General features: G+C 48.0%; 1 protein-coding gene across 4 annotated transcripts in view; it reads right to left on the reverse strand.

The window, feature by feature from the left end:
- Positions 1-7,698: 7,698 nt before the first annotated feature.
- Positions 7,699-20,291, reverse strand: part of KDM5C (lysine demethylase 5C) — a 30,031-nt gene continuing 17,438 nt past the window's right edge. For 2 of the 4 annotated variants that reach the window (XM_055338191.1, XM_055338190.1), the window contains exons 13-26: positions 18,306-18,425; positions 18,000-18,194; positions 14,389-14,570; positions 14,172-14,296; positions 13,893-14,040; positions 13,151-13,256; positions 12,098-12,456; positions 11,356-11,494; positions 10,722-10,901; positions 10,438-10,575; positions 9,680-10,279; positions 9,343-9,412; positions 9,012-9,211; positions 7,699-8,908 (exon numbers count right to left, since the gene is read on the reverse strand). In XM_055338191.1, coding sequence (XP_055194166.1) covers positions 8,546-8,908; positions 9,012-9,211; positions 9,343-9,412; positions 9,680-10,279; positions 10,438-10,575; positions 10,722-10,901; positions 11,356-11,494; positions 12,098-12,456; positions 13,151-13,256; positions 13,893-14,040; positions 14,172-14,296; positions 14,389-14,570; positions 18,000-18,194; positions 18,306-18,425 — 2,925 coding nt within the window. In that variant the 3' untranslated portion in view covers positions 7,699-8,545. Of the gene's footprint in view, positions 8,909-9,011; positions 9,212-9,333; positions 9,413-9,679; positions 10,280-10,437; positions 10,576-10,721; positions 10,902-11,355; positions 11,495-12,097; positions 12,457-13,150; positions 13,257-13,892; positions 14,041-14,171; positions 14,297-14,388; positions 14,571-17,999; positions 18,195-18,305; positions 18,426-20,291 lie in introns of all 4 variants that reach the window. The other 2 variants (XM_055338189.1, XM_055338188.1) reach the window with 1 other exon arrangement.

Here is a 20,291-nt window from a genome sequence, read left to right on the forward strand (position 1 = left end):
GGGAGAAGCAGGCTCCCCATAGGGAGCCTGATGTGGAACTCGATCCCAGGATCCCAACATCACAACCTGAGCTGAAGGCAGATGTTTAACCACTGAGCCACCCAAGCATCCCTTTTTAAAAAAGATTTTATTAATAATATTTTTTTGAGTTTTATATTTATCTGATAGCTACTTAGTTTGGGCATTTCTTCATGTGCCTATTAGCCTTATGGCTTGCTTTCCTTTTCATATCCTTTGTAGACCTGTTTGCACCTGAAGGTATTGTTAAAGCTTCTCCTCTGTGAGGGCTACACTGATAGTCCCAGTACTGTGGGAAGCCTGGACCCAAACCATGGCTTCTATACTCTATACTGTGAGGAACTTGCATGCCTTCCAATCTTTGGTTTCTTGACCTGTTCAAACTAGCTTCCCTAACTCTGATCCTCCGAATCACCTTCTTTTCAAAGTCTCCCTTTGGATCAAGACCACGGTAAAGTCACTATTCATACCTCTCTACTGACTCTGAGAATGCAACTCCTATGCCCTCCACACACCTCCAGTCAGCCCTGTGTTTATTCAGAAGCTATCTTTCCCTCCCCAGAGCCAACCCTTTATCAGAATACCCCCGTAGACACCCCACTGTCTAAAATCCCCTGGTAAGATGCTGTGTGGAGTCCTTTCAGGGGAAGGAAGCACTGTAGAATCTCTCAGTGGAGCAGGGAATAAAGGAGGTTTCACTCCTCTCAAGACCGTGGTTTACTTACCTAGAGCAGATCATGAGGAAAAAACATGGGACACCCTCTCCTCAAGGACGGGGAGGTGTGTGTGGATGATGGAAGAACTTCAGAAGAGGCTAGGGCCTGAGTGTCAGGAAACCACTAGGAAGGAGGCAGTAGGTGGTACAGCCAGGGGAGGGAGAGAGGTAATTATGACCTAGAAATGGCTTTTGGAAAATGACGGTTATGGCTCTCTGGGTACCTCCAGGGTCTGCCCCTCCCTCATCAGCCTCAGCATCCAAACTCTTTCATATTAGGCTCTTCTGCTCAAAGGCAGGCTCTTTGGTATCTCCCCACCATCTTTCTCTCACACGCAGATTCCTGCCCTTATCATGGATGCCTTCCTCTATTCTCCTTATCTGAACCACCTTCCCCCACCCCTTGCCCCAGCATCCCACAAAATTCAGATCTCACCACAGGTTCTGTAGGCAACTTTCCTGGGCCCAAGTCTCCTTCCCCATCTCATCTTCCTTTCCAGGAAAGAAAGGAGGGACCTCTGGCAGAGGCCCAAGGGGAGGAGGTTGGAGCTGGAACATGAAGTGGGGGAGTTGCGTGTCCTCCAACACTGCCTTGAAGCTGCCATCTTTCTGGAACTCACCATCTGTGGGGCTCTCAATTCAGAGCTCTCTCCACCTGCCTCAAAGACCATAGCTCTAGTATTCTCCACCTCATGTCCCTCTCACCCTACTTCCGATGTTCTAGTTATTCCCAAGACAAGCTGAGCCCTGTTGTCTGGTCTCCAGGCTTAGCTACTGCTGAACCTTCAGGTTGATTCTCCTCTTTGTTCTTATAATCGGGCAAACTCCTGTTCATCTCTCCAAATAGCTCATCACCACCTTCTCCATGAGATCTACTCTTACTCCCTACTCTCAGGCACGGAAAAATGGAAATATTAGCTACAAAAAAATAGTGGGTATGGGTCCAACTTCATTCTTTTGCATATGGAAATCTAGTTGAACCATCACCAACTGTTAAAGACACTGTCTTTGCCCCACTGAATGGATTTGGTACTCTTGCACTGAGTAATGTATAGAATCGCTGAATCATTATATTGTATGCCTGAAGCTAATATAACACTGTATGTTAATTACATTTCAATTTTAATTAAAGAGAACCGCTTGGCCATTTGACTTTGTTCTTCTTGGCATGTTCTTCTTGGCAAATTGGCATTTCCATGTTTCTGCAAAAAGGCTGTTGGAATTTTTTTAAAAGATTTTATTTTTATTTATTTATTCATGAAAGACACACAGAGAGAGGCAGAGACATAGGTAGAGGGAGAAGCAGGCTCCATGCAGGAAGCCTGATGTGGGGCTCCATTCCAGGACCCCGGGATCAAGACCTGAGCCAAAGGCAGACATGCAACCACTGAGCCACCCAGGCATCCCAAGGCTGTTGAAATTTTTAAAGAGATTGTGTTGAATCTGCATGTTAGTTTGGATAGTATTGACATCCTAACAATATAAAGTCTGCCAATCCATGAACACAGAATGTCTCTTTTAATTTCTTTCAACAACGTTTTCTATATACAAGTCTTTGGCCTCCTTGGTTACATTTATTTTTAGGTATTTCTTTTAGATGCTATTGTAAACGGAATTGCTTTCTTAATTTCATTTTTGGATTGTTCATTGCTAATGTATAAAAGCAAAACTGATTTTTATGTGTTGATCTTGTACCCTGCAACTTTGCTGAATTTATTAGCTCTATGCCTTTTCTGCCACTCTTGCATTCCTGTGATAAATCCCACTGATTATAGTGTATAATCTTTTTAATATACTGTTGGGTTTGGTTTGCTAGTATTTTGTTGAGGATTTTTGCATCTACATTCTTAAGGATAATTGATCTATAATTTTCTTTACTTGTGATGTCTTTATCTGGTTTTGGCAGGCTCAAACTTTTCTTTTTTTTTTTACATTCCCTCACCCACCTCCCCTCTGGTAACCATCAGTTTGTTCTCTATAGTTAAGAGTCTGTTTCTTGGTTTGCCTTTCTCTCCCTTTTTTTCCCCTTGCTTGTTTGTTTTTTTCCTAAAATTCCACATATGTGAAACCATATGGTATTTGTCTTTCTCTGACTTATTTCCCTTAGCATTATACCTTAGCTCTATCCATGTTGTTGCAAATGGCAAGATTTCATTCTTTTTTATGGCTGAATAGTATCTTAGGGAGGGTGTGTGTGTGTGTCTCACTTATTTTTCTTCATCCATTCAACTATTGGTGGACACGTGGGCTGCTGCCATAATTTGGCTATTGTAAGTAGCGCTGCTATAAACATAGGGGTGCCTGTATCCTTTTAAATTAGTGTTTTTGTATTTTGGGTGTAAATACCCAGTATTTACTATTTTGTTGAGGATTTTTGCAACTATACTCATGAGAGATATTGGCCTGCGGTTCTCTCTCTCTCTCTCTTTTTTGTGGTGGGTGTCTTTATCTGGTTTTGGTAACAGAGTGATACTGGCTTGATAGAATGAATTCGGAAGTTTTCCTTTTCTATTTTTTGGAACAGTTTGAGAATAGGTACCTATTAACTCTTCTTTAGATGTTTGGTAGAATTTGCCTGTGAAGCCCTCTGGCCCTGGACTTTTCCTTCTGGGGAGTTTTTTGATTGGTAGGGTCAAACTTTTCAATATGGGTGCACTTATCAGCAATCCTGGATATACTGCTAGCTGAAGCAGCTAGGAATATTTCTAAGATTTGTTCCATTGATTGATTGAAAGCTGTACTCAGCAGTAGCCTGTGTTAAATGAGGTTAAGATGCCAGATATACAATGTAGAGGGAGGAATCTCTAAATGCCAAGGGTATTGATAGCATAGTGATGAATGTAGCTGCTCTCCAAATATTTAGGGCAATAAGAATGTTGGTGTTAACTCATCATGTGTAACCCATTTAACTCACCTTCTGGCCATGTGGACATTCCTCTTACAAGGGCTTTGAGAAATACATTATGAGGGGTGGCAGAGACTAGCTAGGTAGTCATTAAGCCTGTTTCCTCTTCCTATTCAGACTACATTTTCCAGTGTCCCTTGCAGTTGAGTATGACCTAATCAAGGAACTTCCATTTGCCAAAATGGATTTCAGACTTGCTATAAAGCAGTGACTTCCTTGTGTTTCCCATTTCCTCCCTTTCTGAACTGAAATGTCTGTAGTAGTTATCCTGTGCCTGTTTCACCATTGCATCTTGGGTGTGTTGGGGACTGATAACTTGTGTCATAAGTTTCACAGATCTACAGGTGGAGAAAAATAGTACTCAAGGAGCCATACTTAAGGAATACACACGGAGCCATGTTCACACCTGGTCCTGATTTAGAGGGGATTCTGGACTTTGAGGTGATGCTGAAATGGAGTGGGAATGCATGAATGTATTCCCCAAGTGGAAGGGAAACAAGTCACTGGGGGCCAATGAACTACAGTAATCAGTTTCCAAGGTGGCACCAAAGATCTTCACCTCCTGGTATTCGCACCCTTGTGTAATCCCCTTCCCTCGAGTGTGGCCTGAACCTAGTGAGTTACTCCTAATGAGTGTAATATTGCAAAAGTGATGGGATGTCACTTCAGAGATTGGGTCATGAAGACTTTTCATCCTGCACTCATGCAATTCTCATTTCACTTGACTGGCCTGATGAAGCAAGTGGTCGTGTTGTGAGCTGCCCTATAGAGAGGCCCACAAGACAAGGAACTTAGGGCAACCAACAGCTAGTGAGGAACTGTGGCCCTAGTCCAAAGACCCTCAAAGAATTGAATCCTGCCAACACCCACGTGAGTGAGCTTGGAAGCAGATCCTTCCCCATTTGAGCCTTGAGATGACCGTAGCCCCGGCTGACGCCTTGACTGCAGCCTGTGAGGCCCCAAAATTGGAACCCAGCTAAGTCGTGCCCAGATTTCTGACCTACAGAAATTGAGATAAATGGCATGGTTTTAAAGCCACTAAATTTTGGAAATAATTTGTTACTCAACAATACTTCATGAATATAGGCAGGCATGAAGGTTATGCCCAAGTTCAGCAATATGGACTTTTACCTACCAAGGCCAATCTGGCTGTAGCATTGCTGAGTTCCCACCTGCCAGTGACAGAGATCGATAATGAGCCCCCGCTACCTAGTATTTCCTGGGTGCAGGCTGATTACTTTGGACCCCTTCTATCATGTAGCACGGAGCAGTATGTTCAGAGATTTGGTGGGAATCCTGGCTCTGCCAGGCTGATATGCCCAGACTAGGCCTATTCTTCCAGGGGTCTGTTTCCCCGCATGTCCTACAGGAACTTTGTGAAATGTCTCACATGGGGCTGGCACCCAGGAGGGAGTTCACAAGGAACTGCTCCCTTCCCTTTCCTAAGAATGTCCCAGGGATAGGGTTCGTGTCTGTCTTGAAACTCCTCCCATCAACAATTTCAGGACTTCTGAGAAGCATGGTCAGTGCCTGCTCCTTTAGGCCCCCAGTGACCATGGACCTGGACCCTAGACCCCACTTTCATAGGTTAACACCTTTACCAGTGGGGTTTACATAGTGCAAAGGGAATAGAGTTCATATGCAGTGGGGCTTCAGAGGTTGCTCCTATCTCCCTCCTTCTGTGCAAGACAAGAGGACTTGGGCCTGGGCCTTGCTTTCTTTCCCTCCAGGAGCTCCCAGGAGAGACAGACCTGTTAATCCCAGAGTGTTTCAGACACCATGTAAAGCACAGTTGGAAGCACTAGAAGGAGGAAAGGTGTCAGTTGGGCCTGAGAAGACTTGGGGTAAGTCCCTAATGGAAGTGAGGTCTCTTCCCACCCTTGCCACTTGCAGACCCGGGAGCCATCCTGAGCCATGTTTGGGAGGATGCAACAGCAGCAAGGAGGTGTCACTATAGAAAATGACTTCAAAGTGAAGATACTCTCTTCTTCCTGGATCCTTTTTCCCATCTCCCACTCATCTGCCCCCTCTCCCCAACCCCTCCCCAACACATCACTCCTCCCTTTCTAGGTGAGTGCCTGAGAAAAGGGGACATATATGCCACCAGTGAGCTTTCTGAAGAGGCCACACTTGACCTAGGTCTTCTGGGATCAGAGTTAGGGTGTCACCTGTAGGACTCTCCAGATGTAGGTCCACTGTGAGGAATGGGACAGGCAGTGCCAAGATGGAAAAGGTTGTCTGCCAACTGCTGAGGGCCAGGCCATACCCTAAAGGACCCGTCTGGGCCCAGCACTTGCTGGCCTGGAAGCTGCTGCAGGCCACGGGTACCCTTTTACCTCCCCTGTTGGGCCACTTCTAGGGGGCAGACAGCCTTGGGGTGGGAATGGTAGTAAAGTGCTGAGCCTGAGCCCCTTCCTTGTCCATCATAGCTCGCAAGCCTGTCTCTTCTGAGATGTCTCCTCCAACCCTGCTTTCGTGATCAATTCTAAACAGGTGGGCAGGTAAAAAGCCAGCCCTTCCCCCCTAGATTGGGGCCTGGGGTTGAACTGGATCCAGCAGGGGTGTGTTGGCCCCTGCCTCCCTCCTCTTGACTTATACAGCCCAGTGTCTCCTGACCAGAAGACTAGAGGCAGGGCTGGCCAGATCCTCCCACCAATCAAACCTACCAGAAGAGGGTGGGCCTTCTCATTCATCACTTGGTTCCTATCAACCAGAAACCTTGGGAAGGGGGAGAAATGGAGCAAAATGAAGCCATTAAGCGAGCACCCAAGATGAGAAAGGGCAGAGTACTGATAGTTCCTGATCTAGTCCAACACCCTCATTTTCCTGACTCTCGAAGTGCCTGGGTGGCTCAGTCAATTTTGAGTGCCCAACTCTTAGTTTCGGCTCAGATTGTGACCTCAGTCAGGGTCCTGAGATCCAGCCCCATGTCAGGCTCCACAGTCAGTGTGGAGTCTGCTTGGGATTCTCTCCCTCTGCCCCTCCCCTCTACACACAGAACCACACATACTCTGTCTCTCTAAATAAATGAAATCTTAAAAAAAAAAAAAACAGCCCATATGGGCGGAAAATCTGTCCAATATAAAGACACCATTCATATCTACACTTAAAAGTGAACTCACCTTGAAACCATTATGCTAAGTGAAAGAACACAGTCACAAAGGATCGCAAATTGTATGATTCTATTTATATAAAATGTCCAAAATAGGCAAATCCATATAGATTAGTGGTAGCCTAGGGTTGAAGGGCTGGGGAGGGGGGTGATGCCTAAGGAGTGTGGTTTCATTTTGAAATGATGAAAAAACATTCTAAAATCTTTTGCATTAATGGTTGCACAACTAGAATTATACTAAAAGCCACTGAATTGTAGATTTTAAGTGGGTAAACTGTAGGATATGTAAATCATAACACAATAAAGCTGTAAAAGTGAACTTGGGCTGCAAATGACCATAGATCTGAGCTTTAGTCTCCATTCACAGGGGCAGAAAAAACCCTTTAGGGTAGAGAAAAGTCAGGGAAGCCTCCCCGAACATGGCTTATGGGTCGGACTGGAAAGCATTCCAGAAAGAATGAGATAAATATAATCTTGATCCTAAGGGCAATAAAGCATCACGGATGGTTTTAAGCAGCAAGAGTGACATGATGAGATCTGTACTTTGGAAACATCCCTCTAAATCACTGAATTTTACATTTAAAAACAGGTAAACGTTATGATGGATAAATTATGTCTCAATAAAGCCAAAACCAAAAATCCCCCTGGGGGCAGGGGGCATGAGGACAGACCAGAGGGCATAAAGTTGGAGGGGGCTATGGCAGAAGCTTAGTTGCAAGGTTGTCAGGCCCATCTGCTGGGAGATGGGTAAAACTGGTCTGGGGATTGGGTAGGGGAGCCTCAGGATGTCTTGCCCACAGGTAAGGAGAACCTGGTAGAACTTGTTTTCAGAACCCAGAGCTCCCAGGCTTCAGCCCTAGTGCTCCCGCCAGCACTGCAGCTGCTCCACTGACAGGTGATGGAGGCACTGTTCTCCCCCTTCAAAGAGAAATGCACTTCAGAAACATATTTCCAAAAAATGTTGCTAAGGGTTTTATTTCTAACAAGAGGAAAATAATAAAATAAAATTAAAATAGGCTTCAGTTGGAACCAAGTTTCTTGTTTCTTTTTTTTTTTTTTTTTGAACAAATTAATTACACACCAACAATCTTCTTTTATTACAACATGAACCCAGGAGGAGGAAAGAAGACAGGGCAGGACAGGGAGAGAAGGTTGAGGTGGTTGTGAGGACAAGCACCAAAAGCTTTCTTCAGATCATAGGGAGCCTGCTCAGTTCCCCAACCAAATTCATTGAAAATAAACAACTGTGAGCACAGCTATGTGAAGTTTCCTCCTCCTGGGTAGAACAGTCAGGGGAAGGGGGGAGGAAGGAGAGAGAAGGAGGGAGAAAATGGGATGGGGGGAGGCAGGAAAGGGAAGAAGAGAAAGAGTGAGAGGGAGGTGAGGTTAGTGTAGCATAGCCTGGCCAGGGCCAGAACTGGGGAGAGAAGGGAGAGGAGTTTCCCCCAGTTTGCATATGCACTGGCCTTATCTCTGGAATGGTGCTGGCCCAGCCCCAGCCACCCCCCTGCCCACCTGCCTATCCATCTGTCTATCTGCCTCAGGTGTCTGGGAATGCTGGTTAGAGGCTACCAGGGAGGGGGACTCCAGGGGCCGGCCCCCAGGAGCTGAGGTCTGAACAATACCTTGGAGTCAGAATATAAAAGTCAAGGGATTCAGGGCTTGGGGGGTGAGGGGTGGCCATCCCCCCTACTTGCCCACCTCCCAAGAAGCAGGCTTGATGGTCAGAAAGAGGATCCTTGAGGCCAAGGGAGGGGGTCTTTGTTGGGGGGGTCTGTGCTAGGCTCAGCCACTGTCACAACTGTTGCTGAGGTGGCTGCTGTGGGCAGGGCACATGCAGCTGAGGAGACAGAGTAGAGAAAGGGGCTGAGGGGCCTGAAGTGGCCAGCGCAGGCTCCAAGCCATTCTGGTTCTCCTGGGTGCTGGGGCTGCCAGTAGTGGGCAGGGTTTGGGGGGGGCCCTCACCCCCAGTCTCCTCCTCCAGCTCCTCCTCCTCCTGGGCCTCCTCGGCCTCTGGCCCTGAGCTCCGTACCCTCTTTGGCTCTAGCTCCTCTCGGGCTGGGTCATCGCCCTCCCCACCCCGATCCACCTTCCGCCGTCGCCGCCTCTCCAATGCCCGGCCCCGTGCCCGGCTCCCATGGCGCTCTGCCTTCTCCAGCTGTGATCAGACAGGCAGAAAGAGGTGTGGGCAAGTGGTCAGGCCTGGGCTCCCTGCCTCCTTGGCCTGACCTCTTGGCCCTATACATGATCCCTGTCCTCACCTCCAGAAGTGTGCGGATCCGCTCCATGTCTGGAGGCTGGCCGGCCTGCAGTAACTGCCAGATGCTGTGGTTCTCATCCAGGGTTACCTCAAGCAGGTCCCCTTCTAACATAAGCTCTTCCAGAGGGGCCCGGGTGGCCTCAGGCAGCTCCAATGCGGGGCCAGTCAACTGTGGCAACAACGAGGACAGCAGCTCCAGGTCTAGGGGGTTGAGGGGACAGGCTGGGTTAGAAGCTGCTCCGGTTGTAGCCCCACTACAGAGCCGAGGACCCCATGGGTCACTGGGAATACCCAAGAAACAGCCTACCCACACCTAGACCTACCTCTCTTACCTGAGCCTTCCCCCAGGGCTACCTTCTCAGGACTGGTCAGACTATCTCCGTTCTCTAGCAACCCCTGGACCTATCAAGGAGAGCAAGGATGGGTAGCGGTAACTAGAGAACCGGGCTCCCACCAACCCCAGACTCGGGACATTCTGTCTCCTGGAGAAGGAGGGCAAAGGTAGTGGCAGGGAGCAGTCTGGGGATCTGGACAGAATGCACAAGGGGGCAGGGAGGCCGGGCCAAGAAAGATCAGAAGTCAGAGAGCAGGGACAGGGCTTAGAGCCTAAATGGGGGAGGGGGCTAGGAGATGGTAATTGGAGGGCAAGAACTGGGGTGAGCAGCTCACCTTGGGCATATCCTTGCCACTACCTTCTCTGAGAGGGTCAGAGGCAGGGGCTGGAGGGTAGGTAGGGGGTTCCTCAGGTCTGGGTTCAGCCTGCAGCCGCTGGCGAAGCTCAGCCAGCTGTCCCAACAGAGCAGTCACATCCTCAGAGGCCAAAGCCTGCCTGGCACGGCCTTGCCAACTGATGGCCCTCTCTGTGAGACACTGCAGGGCCTCACCCTCAGGCAGCCGCACAGGCAGTCTCTGTAGGGCTACCAGCAGTGCCAGGATGGTCTCCAGGCGTGGGCGCCGTGAGCGCATGCACAGTGGACACAAGAATTTGGTGTCCCACTCCCACCAGGCCAGCAGTGGGGATGAGGTGGGACTGGGCCTCGGGGAGCTGAGGAGGCGGGGTACCGACACACATCGCCCATGGAACCAGTCCTGACACAGGTCACACTGTAGAGCTCCCACCCCAGCTGGCACCTGCCCACACACACAGATAGAGGTTGCAGAAGAAGCCGTGGCTGATGATGCCAGAGGACTGGGCTTGGCGGAGTTGGTGCGACGCAGCTGCAAGATGCCCTCCTTCTCTTTCTGTTCCCCCTCCTTGAAGGCCACGATCTGGTATACCCAGGACAGCAGGAGAGGAGGTCAGCAGCCCATCCCCTCCTTTCTTGGACACCCTTAACACCCTACTCCCAAACCAGGAGAAGTGAGAGGCCCAGGGACCTACGGCTGCCCTACTCAGACACTGATCACCACAGGCCCCAGCTCCTTACCACAGAGCCTGGGTCCCTGAGGTCCTGCGCAGACAGTCCCAGAAGCTCTGTGTCAGATTTGTACAACCCCAGCTCCTTCTCCATCCACCGGCTGCGCTTGATGCTATCTGAGCCAGCATCCGCACATGGGCAGAGCACCTAAGGCAGGCAGACAGGGTGCAGATGCCTCAACTTCCCCTACCCCTCACTCCCAGTGCACCCAAAGCCCCATGTTCTCCTAGAAGCCATCTCATAGCAGCTGGGCCAGAGGCTGGAGAGGCTGTGGGTCAGGGTCCAGGCCTCACCTCTAGCAGAGTGTAGCAAGAATTCTTCTTGAGGAAGGTCTTGGAGGCCTTCTCCCTCCAGGAGTGCGCTGTCAGTACCTGCAGCTCTAGCTGTCTTAGCTCCTCCAATCCCACAGGGAGGTCCCGGCCCACAGCCACCAGGCCCTCTAAGTCATCCAAGCAGGGGTAGTGGTCACCATTCTGGGACAGGGGCAAGAGAAAGCTCAAGTCAACTTGCCAACATCCACGGATGTCACTCTGTGCTCAGCCCAGAGCTGCGAAGAGGCACCAGATTTGCGGTCTTCAGGCAGAACAGAACAGGGATCATCCTAAGGAAAGCACTCCTACAACTCCCACATTCAGTGGCTCCACCCGCACTCAGCCTCCATGACCATCAGACTGATCATTCTGTTGTGGTCTGCCTCTTCCATCCTCCCTGCCCCTATCATTCTGACCCTCTCCACAACCTCTCCACCCTCAGGCTGGCCTTGTGAGCCCTCCTCACGTTGCTTGCCGCCAAGCACGTTTTGCCTCCTCTCAATGTACTGTGCCTGCTTCTCTAGCCAACCCAACTCAGCACAGCCAAATGCATGCCAGCTCTCCTGGCAGGAGTGAAGGTCTAGGGTGGATGGTCAGGGGGCAACAGGGTCCTCACTTGGATCTCGTCCACATCAGCAATCCAGGCTCGGGCCTTAGCAAGAGCCTCCTTAAGAGCCTGGATGTTAGGCAGGTGAACTGGGATGTTTTCTGCCTCATGGATTATGGCCTCAAGCGTGGCTGGTGGATGCTTCTGCCTAAAGATAAGGGAAAAAGAGGCCTGAGTCTAGAGTGATCTGCCTGAGCAGCAGCCTGAACGGACTACCAGATATATCAGCATGGGCCCCCGGAGCTGCCACTTGGGCCTACTTGCTAGCATTCTGCCTACAGGGGGCTGCCAGTCCCTGCCTGCTCCAGACTGCACGCACCCACCCAACTTCTGCCATAGCCTTCGTGCCTCTGCTCATCTACTAGGCTATCAGCCTGTTCATGCTGCCTATACAACCGGTGTTAGTGATCTGGCACTACAGTGTGTGGCTTCTATCAACATCTGTCCATCTGCCTGTTAGTACTTGTGCTCGTGTGTGTGTGTGTGCCCACGTGAGCCTGTGGAGCTAGTCCTCTATACATCTCTGTACCTGTCCATCCCTGTTTCCCCATAAGCTTATCTCTGCCTCTATGTATACACGGAGTTTTAAAAAAAGAGAGAGAGAGAAGCTAGGGAACTAAAAAAGGGGAAGAAAGTCAATACACCAACACCAGAGTCTGGTACCCAAGGCCACCCATGGGAATCACTGTCAGCTCTTCCACTAAACTTTGGAGGTTGGGGCAGAGGAGGGAGGGGTGGAGGCTAGACCTACCTGGCCTCTAGGCAGAGGTGGGCTTTCTCCTCCCAGCGCTCAGCAATGGTCAGCAGCTCCTGCAGCTCAGCCCGGGCCTTATCGACAGCAGGGCTAGGGGCTACGCTAGCACCCGCAACCAACAGTCCCCGCATAACAGCCAGGGTGCCCCTTCGGGCCGCAGGGGCCAGCGTCCGCTTCACTTCATCCAGCCATCGTGCCTGTTCCACCTGCCGCTGGAGCTGTTGGGCCTCAGGTACCTCCACCCCAAGCTGCTGCCCCCTCTCCAAAAGGGACTGCAGTAGCCCTGGACTGGAGGGCAGTGAGGCCAAGGCTTCACGGGCCTCGGCCTGGTAGCCCTCCACCTGTTCCAGAATACCCTACCAGGATACAGATGGAAGAACAAACTCCTCAGCTGGGGCCACTTGGAGGTCCCACCACCAAATACCTTTGCCCCATCTACCTTCTTACCCTCCAGTATTTGGGAAGAGCGTCTAACACAGGCTGAGCTCTCCTCTTTTACCATGCCCTAAGACAATGGTTCCTAACACTCACTGCCTGTCAGAATACCCCAGGGAATTTGTTAAAACAGATTCCTGGGCCCCACCCAGGGATCTTAGAGTATTAATAGGGTTTGGCCAGGCATCTATGGTTTAAGTCCCCAGAGGATTCTGAGGTCTAACACCAGAAGACCTCCCTGCCCTAAAAACACTCTGCTATGCTTGGCCTTCTCACAAACCCCTACACTCTCACTGGTGTCCACAGCCCTCTTCATCCCACCTCTCCTCTCCCTTAATGAACTTGACTTAGCTTTCCAGGCCCAAAGACATCCTCATTCCTTTCTCCTCTTCTACCTCCACCAGGACACCTTCCCTTGATTCCGCATCTGGTACCTACACCCTTGCCACCTGCCCCATAAGCCCCCTCTGCCTCCTAGCTCCTGTTCCTCTCACATGTGCATGCTGTCTTGCCCAAACGCCTTATACTTTTTGAAAATAGCCAAGAGTGGCCTGCTGCTCAGGCCTCCCAATCCCCCTGAACCCTCATCAGCACTCTGAGTACACTCCTCCTCACCTTGACATCCCCAATCTGGTGCATGGCACAAGGCAGGTTGTTCATCTGGTCCAGAAAGGCCCGGAGCTCAGCCAGGGTCATCTGTAGACCAGCCACCCTATGGGGGCTGTGGAGTTTCACATGTGGGGTTTCAGGTCCAAGCCGAGTTCCCTCCCTCCATCTCCATGCTCAGATCCAACACCTTTCCTCATACCTGCCCACCTTGAGCTCTCCTACTCACAGTGCCCCCAACTGTCCAGGTTAGAGGGAGGGTTTTAAGATATCAGCACATTCATATGATGGGAGCAAAAAATGATGGGGGGAGGGTGGGATATAGGATATATGTGCGGGGGAGGGGGGAGAGTCTAGAAATTAAATGATTGTAACAGAAGCTGGACTTTTCAACCCATCCTTTACTGTGAACTCTCTGATCAGGTTTTTGCTTCTGTGTCCTTTTCTTGTCCCTAAACCTTCCACAACTCCTCCCTGCCCACAAAATCCCTTGACCTGTCTGAAATCTCCAGATACTGATAACCATTTCTCCAGATACTGAGAACCATTTCTAGCTTTCCCAGCACCAAGGCACTCTTCTCCATTCTAGCTGCCTGATCTCCTTGCCCTCCCAACATCTTAGGCCACCTTGCACTGCAGTGCTTGTCAGCTTCCTGCTGATGTCATCTGCTCAATGGCACTCAGAGTCTACTCCTCCTAGGCGCGGGCTCCTCAGCAGGCTATCTGAGCCCAACACCCCCCACTGCCATACCCAGCCTCCTGGCCGCTGACTAGTCCCAGAGCCCGGGACACACAAGCCTCCGCCTCGCTCAGGCAGTTCTTTAGTCGCTGCAGCAGCTCGCTGTTAGGAAACCGCCGCTCACGGGCCTCAGACTCTAGTGCCCTCAGTTCTTCAAGGCCTGGGGAGAGAATGGAAGCAGCAAGGAGTAGGCAGTATTGAGTAAAGGGAGAGGAAGGAGGTGGGGGTGGGGTACAGAAGAAAAGGGAAGAGAACTTGCCTGTGCAGTCCCTCCATCCCCCCATCACTCACTGCGCTTCCGCCCATCCTCCACCTCCAGGGCCACTCGAACTTTATTGGCCCAGGTGTCAAAGGACTCGGCTCGAACCTTCAGCTTATGCAGCATGGCAGGGAGCTCATCCAAGGTGTATCGATACCTGCAGGCAGACAGCAGGGAAGCACACATCTAGCCCAGCTCTCTGCATCCTTGCCTCAGCCCACTTCCTTAGTAGGCCCCCTCCCTGCTCACCGCAGGTACTGCCGGCTACTGGAGCACTTGCAGAGGTCATTGATGTGGGAAAGGCAGACAAGGCCGTCTGGGCAGTCATAGCAGGCCAGGGCTGACAGAAAGCACGTGGTCTTGCACTTGATGCACTGGCGCTCATCATCTGGGAGCAGCTCGAAAGCCTCTCGCTCAGCTTCCGTGATGCCCTGGGGGCAAATTCAACCCACACACAGTATACAGAATCAGAACGGGGCTGCAGATATGGCCCTGTCTCTGCCACAGCTGAGCCCTGCGTTAGACTCTAATCTGGGTTGAGAGTTGTGGAGAGCAAACTCCACAGAACAGACTACCTCTGTGAAGTTCAAACTCTCAAAACTGGGAAAATCGGATGAACCAGGGCAAGATCAGTGTGGGCTGAGAGGAAAAAAAAAATGAGGTAAGATTCAGATCAGCAGAAAGGGCCTTTAGGGTAAGAGAGGGTGAGGAAAGTGGTGGGCCAAGGCACCAGAGAGGTGGCAATATGTGGGAGTGGCCAAGAGAACTGCGTACAAGGGGAACAATGCTGGCTTCCAGTCATTCAGTGCCCAGTGTTCCAGGCACCATGCTGGCAGCTTGGCAGACAGGACACACTGCACACACACACATAAAACTCACAGAAATAAAATTCTGTGCTTGTGTCCAGTGTTTAAATTTTTTTTTCAACATGGCTTCCAAACCTATGCCAATCACTTCATCTGTTACTTAGATGAAAAAAAGCATTCTGTTCCAAAAATGGAAGAAAAGCCAGCTTTGCTTTTCATTATACTAAAAGACAGTAAAATGCTATGCATTATGGCTAGTTGTAGGGATTTTTAAAGGGAAATTCTGGCTAACAGTTTTCGTTCTATATTGACTATAACGTCTAACCTCTGCATCAGATGAGTCCGCTGTATATTACAAATCCCTCTCTGCTACTTACTAGTTGTATGATATGGAATACATTATTTACACCTCTCTGTTTCCGTTTTCCTGTCTTATAAAATGGGAGATAATATACCCTCATTGTATTGTCATGAAGATTAACAAAGGTACAGCAACTAAGGACTTAGTAAAGTATTATAACATTTAGAATTAGTGGAGGCACAAAAGACCCCTAAAAGCCAAAACAACCTTGACCTTGAGAAAGAAGAACAAAGCTGGAGGCATCATACTTCCTGATCTCAAACTATACTACAAAGCTATAGTCATTAAAACAGTATGGTACTTGCTTAAAAACAGACACACAGACCAGTCAGTGGAACAAAATTGAGCCCAGAAATAAACACTTGCATACACAGCCAACTAACATTTGATAAGAGAGCTAGAAATACTCAATAGGGAAAGGACAGTCCCATCAATAAATGGCACTGAGAAAACTGAGTAACCACATACAGAAGAATGAATTTTGGTCCTTACACCATTCAAGAAAATTAGCTTGAAATGGATTAAAGACTTAACACCTAAAACCGTAAAACTCCTAGAAGAAAACAGCGATAAAGTTCCTTGACATGTGATCTTGGCAATGACTTCTTGGACAGGACACCTAAAGCACAAGCAACAAAAAGCAAAAAGCAAAATTACGTAAATGGGACTACATAAGCTATAAAGTATCTGCACAGCAAAAGAAATCATGAACAAAATAAAAAGGAAACCTATGGAACAGGAGAAAGTATTTGTAAACCATCTATTTGATAAAGAGCTAATATCCAAACATATAAGGAATTCGCCCAACATCAACAGCAAAAACCACCCCACAAGCGATAAGAAAATAGGCAGAGAACCTGAACAGACATTTTTCCAAGGAGATACAAATGGCCAAGAGGTACATGAAAAGATGCTCCATGTGACGAACATCAGGGAAATGCAAATCAAAACCATAATGTGGTATCACTTTACACCTGTCAGAATTGCTATTACCAAAAAGACAAGAAATAAGTATTAGCAAGGATGTGAAGAAAAGGGAACCCTCGTGCCCTATTGGTGGGAATGTAAATCAATGCAGCTACCTGGAAAACAGTATGTACATTCCTCAAAAAATTCAAAATAGAATTACCCTATGATCTAGCAATCTCACTTCTGGATATTCCAAAGGAATCATAGACTCCTCTGAGAATTGGATGCAAGCTAGGAGCCCTCTCCTCATAAAAGTACTCAAACACACACACACACACACACACACACACACACACACCCCTCTCCTCATAAAAGTACACACACACACACACACACACACACAATCTTTTACAGATTTTTAAGACTATGGGGTCCAGAACCCTCCTCTAAGGTAAGAGCCAAGTATAAAAAATTTTCAACATCAGGATGAGAATACCTAGTCTTCCCACCTTGCTTTGGCTTCTTACAGTCTGGTACAACCCCAGAGTCATCATTTAATAATAGCACTGAACAGAGAGAGAAAATGATGCCTGGAAAAGACCCGGGGCTTACCAACTAACACCACAGACTTTCAACATTACCACAGCTGCAATTCTCCTTACAGCCCATGCTCATGGGAAAGTTATAAATGAGCTTTAAAATAAGAAAGTATTATCCTAAATGGACAGCAAGGGGTCCCTCAGGACGAGCATTCCTTTGTAATACTATGAAGGACTCTCACTAAGTCACTTATCTAACAGGGCAGGTGTGGAGCTTTAAGAAGGCCACTGAACTACGTGAGTAGCAATCCCACTCATCTACAAACACAACTGACCACATGCTTATGAGAAATCTATTAAAGGAACACTGCCTTAAAAAGTAAAATAAAATAGGGGTGCCTGGGTGGCTCCGTTGGTTAGGGGCTGCCTTCAGCTCAGGTCATGATTCCAGGGTCCTGGGATTGAGCCCTGCATCAGGATCACTGCTCAGTGGGGAGTCTGCTTCTCCCTCTCTCTCTGGCCCTCCTCCTGGCTTGTGTTCTCTCTCGTTCACTCCCTCTCTAAGTTTTTTTAAAAAAAAAATTAATTAATTAAATTTAATTAAATTAAAGGACTGCCTTGTGTTTGGTAGTATCACCCTGGTTTGAGCTATTGAATCATTTGAATGTACTAAGATGACATTTCCTAAGAAATGTTCCACATTTCAATCTCTTTTTTCATGAACTTTCATGAATTAAAGTTACCAATAAAAGCAGCTGTTACAATGCAAGTACAATTAATAGATACTTTGATGTAAATAACCTTCCTCAAGCTTTACATTTTACAGAGCAGGGAAGTGAGACCATGAGAGGTTAAGTAACCTGAAAAGGTCAGCCGGCTAATCAGCAGTGGGGGGTTTCATGTGCCCGTCAGTGCTGTTGGGTTATTTAAACAGATGACAAATAGCAGCGACACCAGCACTTGCTATGGGTCAGTTACTTAACAAACATAATCTTTAATCTACTTGACTATCCAAAAAGATAAACATTATAATACTAATTTTTCAGAGATGGATATAGACAGTGAAGTAAATTAACTTGCTCATGGCTGTTGATAAATGGCAGAGAATGGAATGTGATTTCCAACCCAGATGCATCCAGTTCTTTTTTACTACACCCCAAGAAGAGAGGCTACATCTACTTCTTCCTTCTCCCACTTCTGCCAGGATAGGGTACCTAGTTCAGGGCACTTTCCCCTTCACTCTACCTTCTCAAGCAGAGCCTTTCGTAGACGCCGCTCCTCTTGCACCATGATGAACATCTCCTTATGCACAGCTGCTGCCAGGTTCAGGTCCAGCTTCTCTGGGCAGGCGGCCATCTTACAGATGAGCTCCTCGTGGGAAAAGACACAGTATCTTCGGAGTCGGCGGTAGTGCTCAATGCACTGGCGACCAGCCGGCAACTGTGGGCAGATTCAAGGATGAGTGTGGCCAAGTCTGAAGGCCAGGGTGCCTCAGCTTCCCCACAACCCTCCTGCTTCTCCCTGTCAGCCAGCCCACCACACTCGACTCACCCAGTCAGCAGTGCAAAAGTTGACAGCCTCTGCAAAGTTGTAACCTTGGTTGAAGCCGCTGTGGTAAGCACGAGGGAAGGTAATGACAAATTCTCCTGCACACTGGTTTGTGCGGACAACCTGGGGAAGAAGGCAGCTAAGGTCATGCAGACAGTTTTCCACAGTTGGGAGAAACCTGATTTAAGTGCAGGATCCTTAAGGAGAAAAAAGGAGAGCCTGAAGGAACAGTGTGAGGACAGATCCTCCAATTCTAAAAGGAAGGGCAACTGGCCTCTGCTCTCAAAGTTGAAGTTTACCTTGGCAGCAACACAGGAAGATCTGAGTCAAAAGTAGGAAATGTACATACCAACATATTTCAACTTTCCTTGTAATTTTTATAAAAATTTATCACTTTTCATTAAAAATTATTTTTATCAGTCACACATGCAGTTCCAAGAGCCAAATGTTCTACAAGATTTGTTTGAAAATCAGCATGCCCAGGATTCTCCAATCCCCAGAGCAAATCACTTTCACCTCTTCTGATTATTTTGGCATTTACCTTAACAGCCCTAAATAAAATGCCTCTAGACTTTAAGGATAGCCTATTATTTCTCAGTTTGCTTAGTTTTCTGTGCATGTATTAGTAATCCAATCCCAACCTTTTAACAAGTGTCTAACCCTCCTCTTGCCTATCACTTCTCACCTTTTTGTAGCAGTCTTATGATCTGTTCCAACCCAAACCAGCTGTCCTCCCTGGACCGTCACTCTCCCACGATGATCTCTTCCATTCCCTAGATCCCAGGTCTTCCTCTCTTGGTATTTATTCTTTCACTATACTTGAGTACATCCTCCACTAGCTTCCCAGGAAATGATGGGAAGAACTTTTTTTCAAATATGTCTCTATTCTACTCTAGTGCTTCATAATTTGGCCTTATAGAATTCTAAATTGAAAACCAACGTAAAGGCATGGCTCAGGACGCCTGGGTGGCTCAGCGGTTAAAGCGTCTGCCTTTGGCCCAGGGTGTGATCCTGGGGTCCCAGGACTGAGCCCCGTATCGGGCTACCTGTGGGGAGCTTGCTACTCTGTGTCTCTGCCTCTCTCTCTCTCTGTCTCTCATGAATAAATAAAATCTTGAGGGAAAAAAAAGGCATGGCTTTAGTCTTCTAGTGTTGCTTTTGAAGTCTTAAGCCATTCTGGTCTCTAATGCTTTGAATTAAACTTGTTTTCTCTCTCAGCAAGCTTGTAGGACTTTTCTGACCCCAGTGTTTGATATAAAAATTCATCAGATATACCTTGGTGTGCATCTATTTTCATTCATGTCCTGGGCTGGCCCTTTGATTCTGAAAACTCAATCTTCTGGTTCAGGGAAATGTTCTTGAATGATTTCATTAATGATTTGCTTCTGTTTTCATTTATTCTCTTTTCAGAACTCATTATTTGAATACTGAACATCCTGAACAAACTTTCTTTCAACTTTACCATTTCCCATCTTTATTTTTTATTCTATTTTCTGAGAGATTTCCTTAACCATTTATCTTCTAAACTTTTTTCTTCCACTTTTACTATCATAATTTCTAAGAGCTCTTTTCTGTTCTCAGGATGTTTTCAAATAGCATCCTGTTTGCGCTATATACTCCTCTCTAAAGACAGTGAGAGTGCATGAGCAAGGAGGAGGGAGAAGCAGGCTCCCCCGCACTGAGCAGGGAACCTGACATGGGGCTCAATCCCAGGACCCCTGGATCATGACCGGAGCCGAAGGCAGATGCTTAACCAACTGAGCCACCCAGGCACCCTTATCTCTGAAGATCTTGAGGTTTCTTTCCCTTTTCTTTTTGAAGTTTAATTCTCTGCCTGCCCAACCTATTTATCCAAGTTGCCTTGTTTGGTTCTGTTTTCTAGAGGTTCCTCGGCTGTTCGTTTATCTGTGACTGTCAACTTTTAAGAGTAAGAAATGGAAAAGCTGAATGGAAGTTCTGAGTATATAGGTGAAGTCTGTCAACTGTGAG

The sequence above is a fragment of the Nyctereutes procyonoides genome, unplaced genomic scaffold (genome assembly GCF_905146905.1).
Source record: "Nyctereutes procyonoides isolate TBG_1078 unplaced genomic scaffold, NYPRO_anot_genome, whole genome shotgun sequence".
NCBI lineage: Eukaryota > Metazoa > Chordata > Mammalia > Carnivora > Canidae > Nyctereutes > Nyctereutes procyonoides.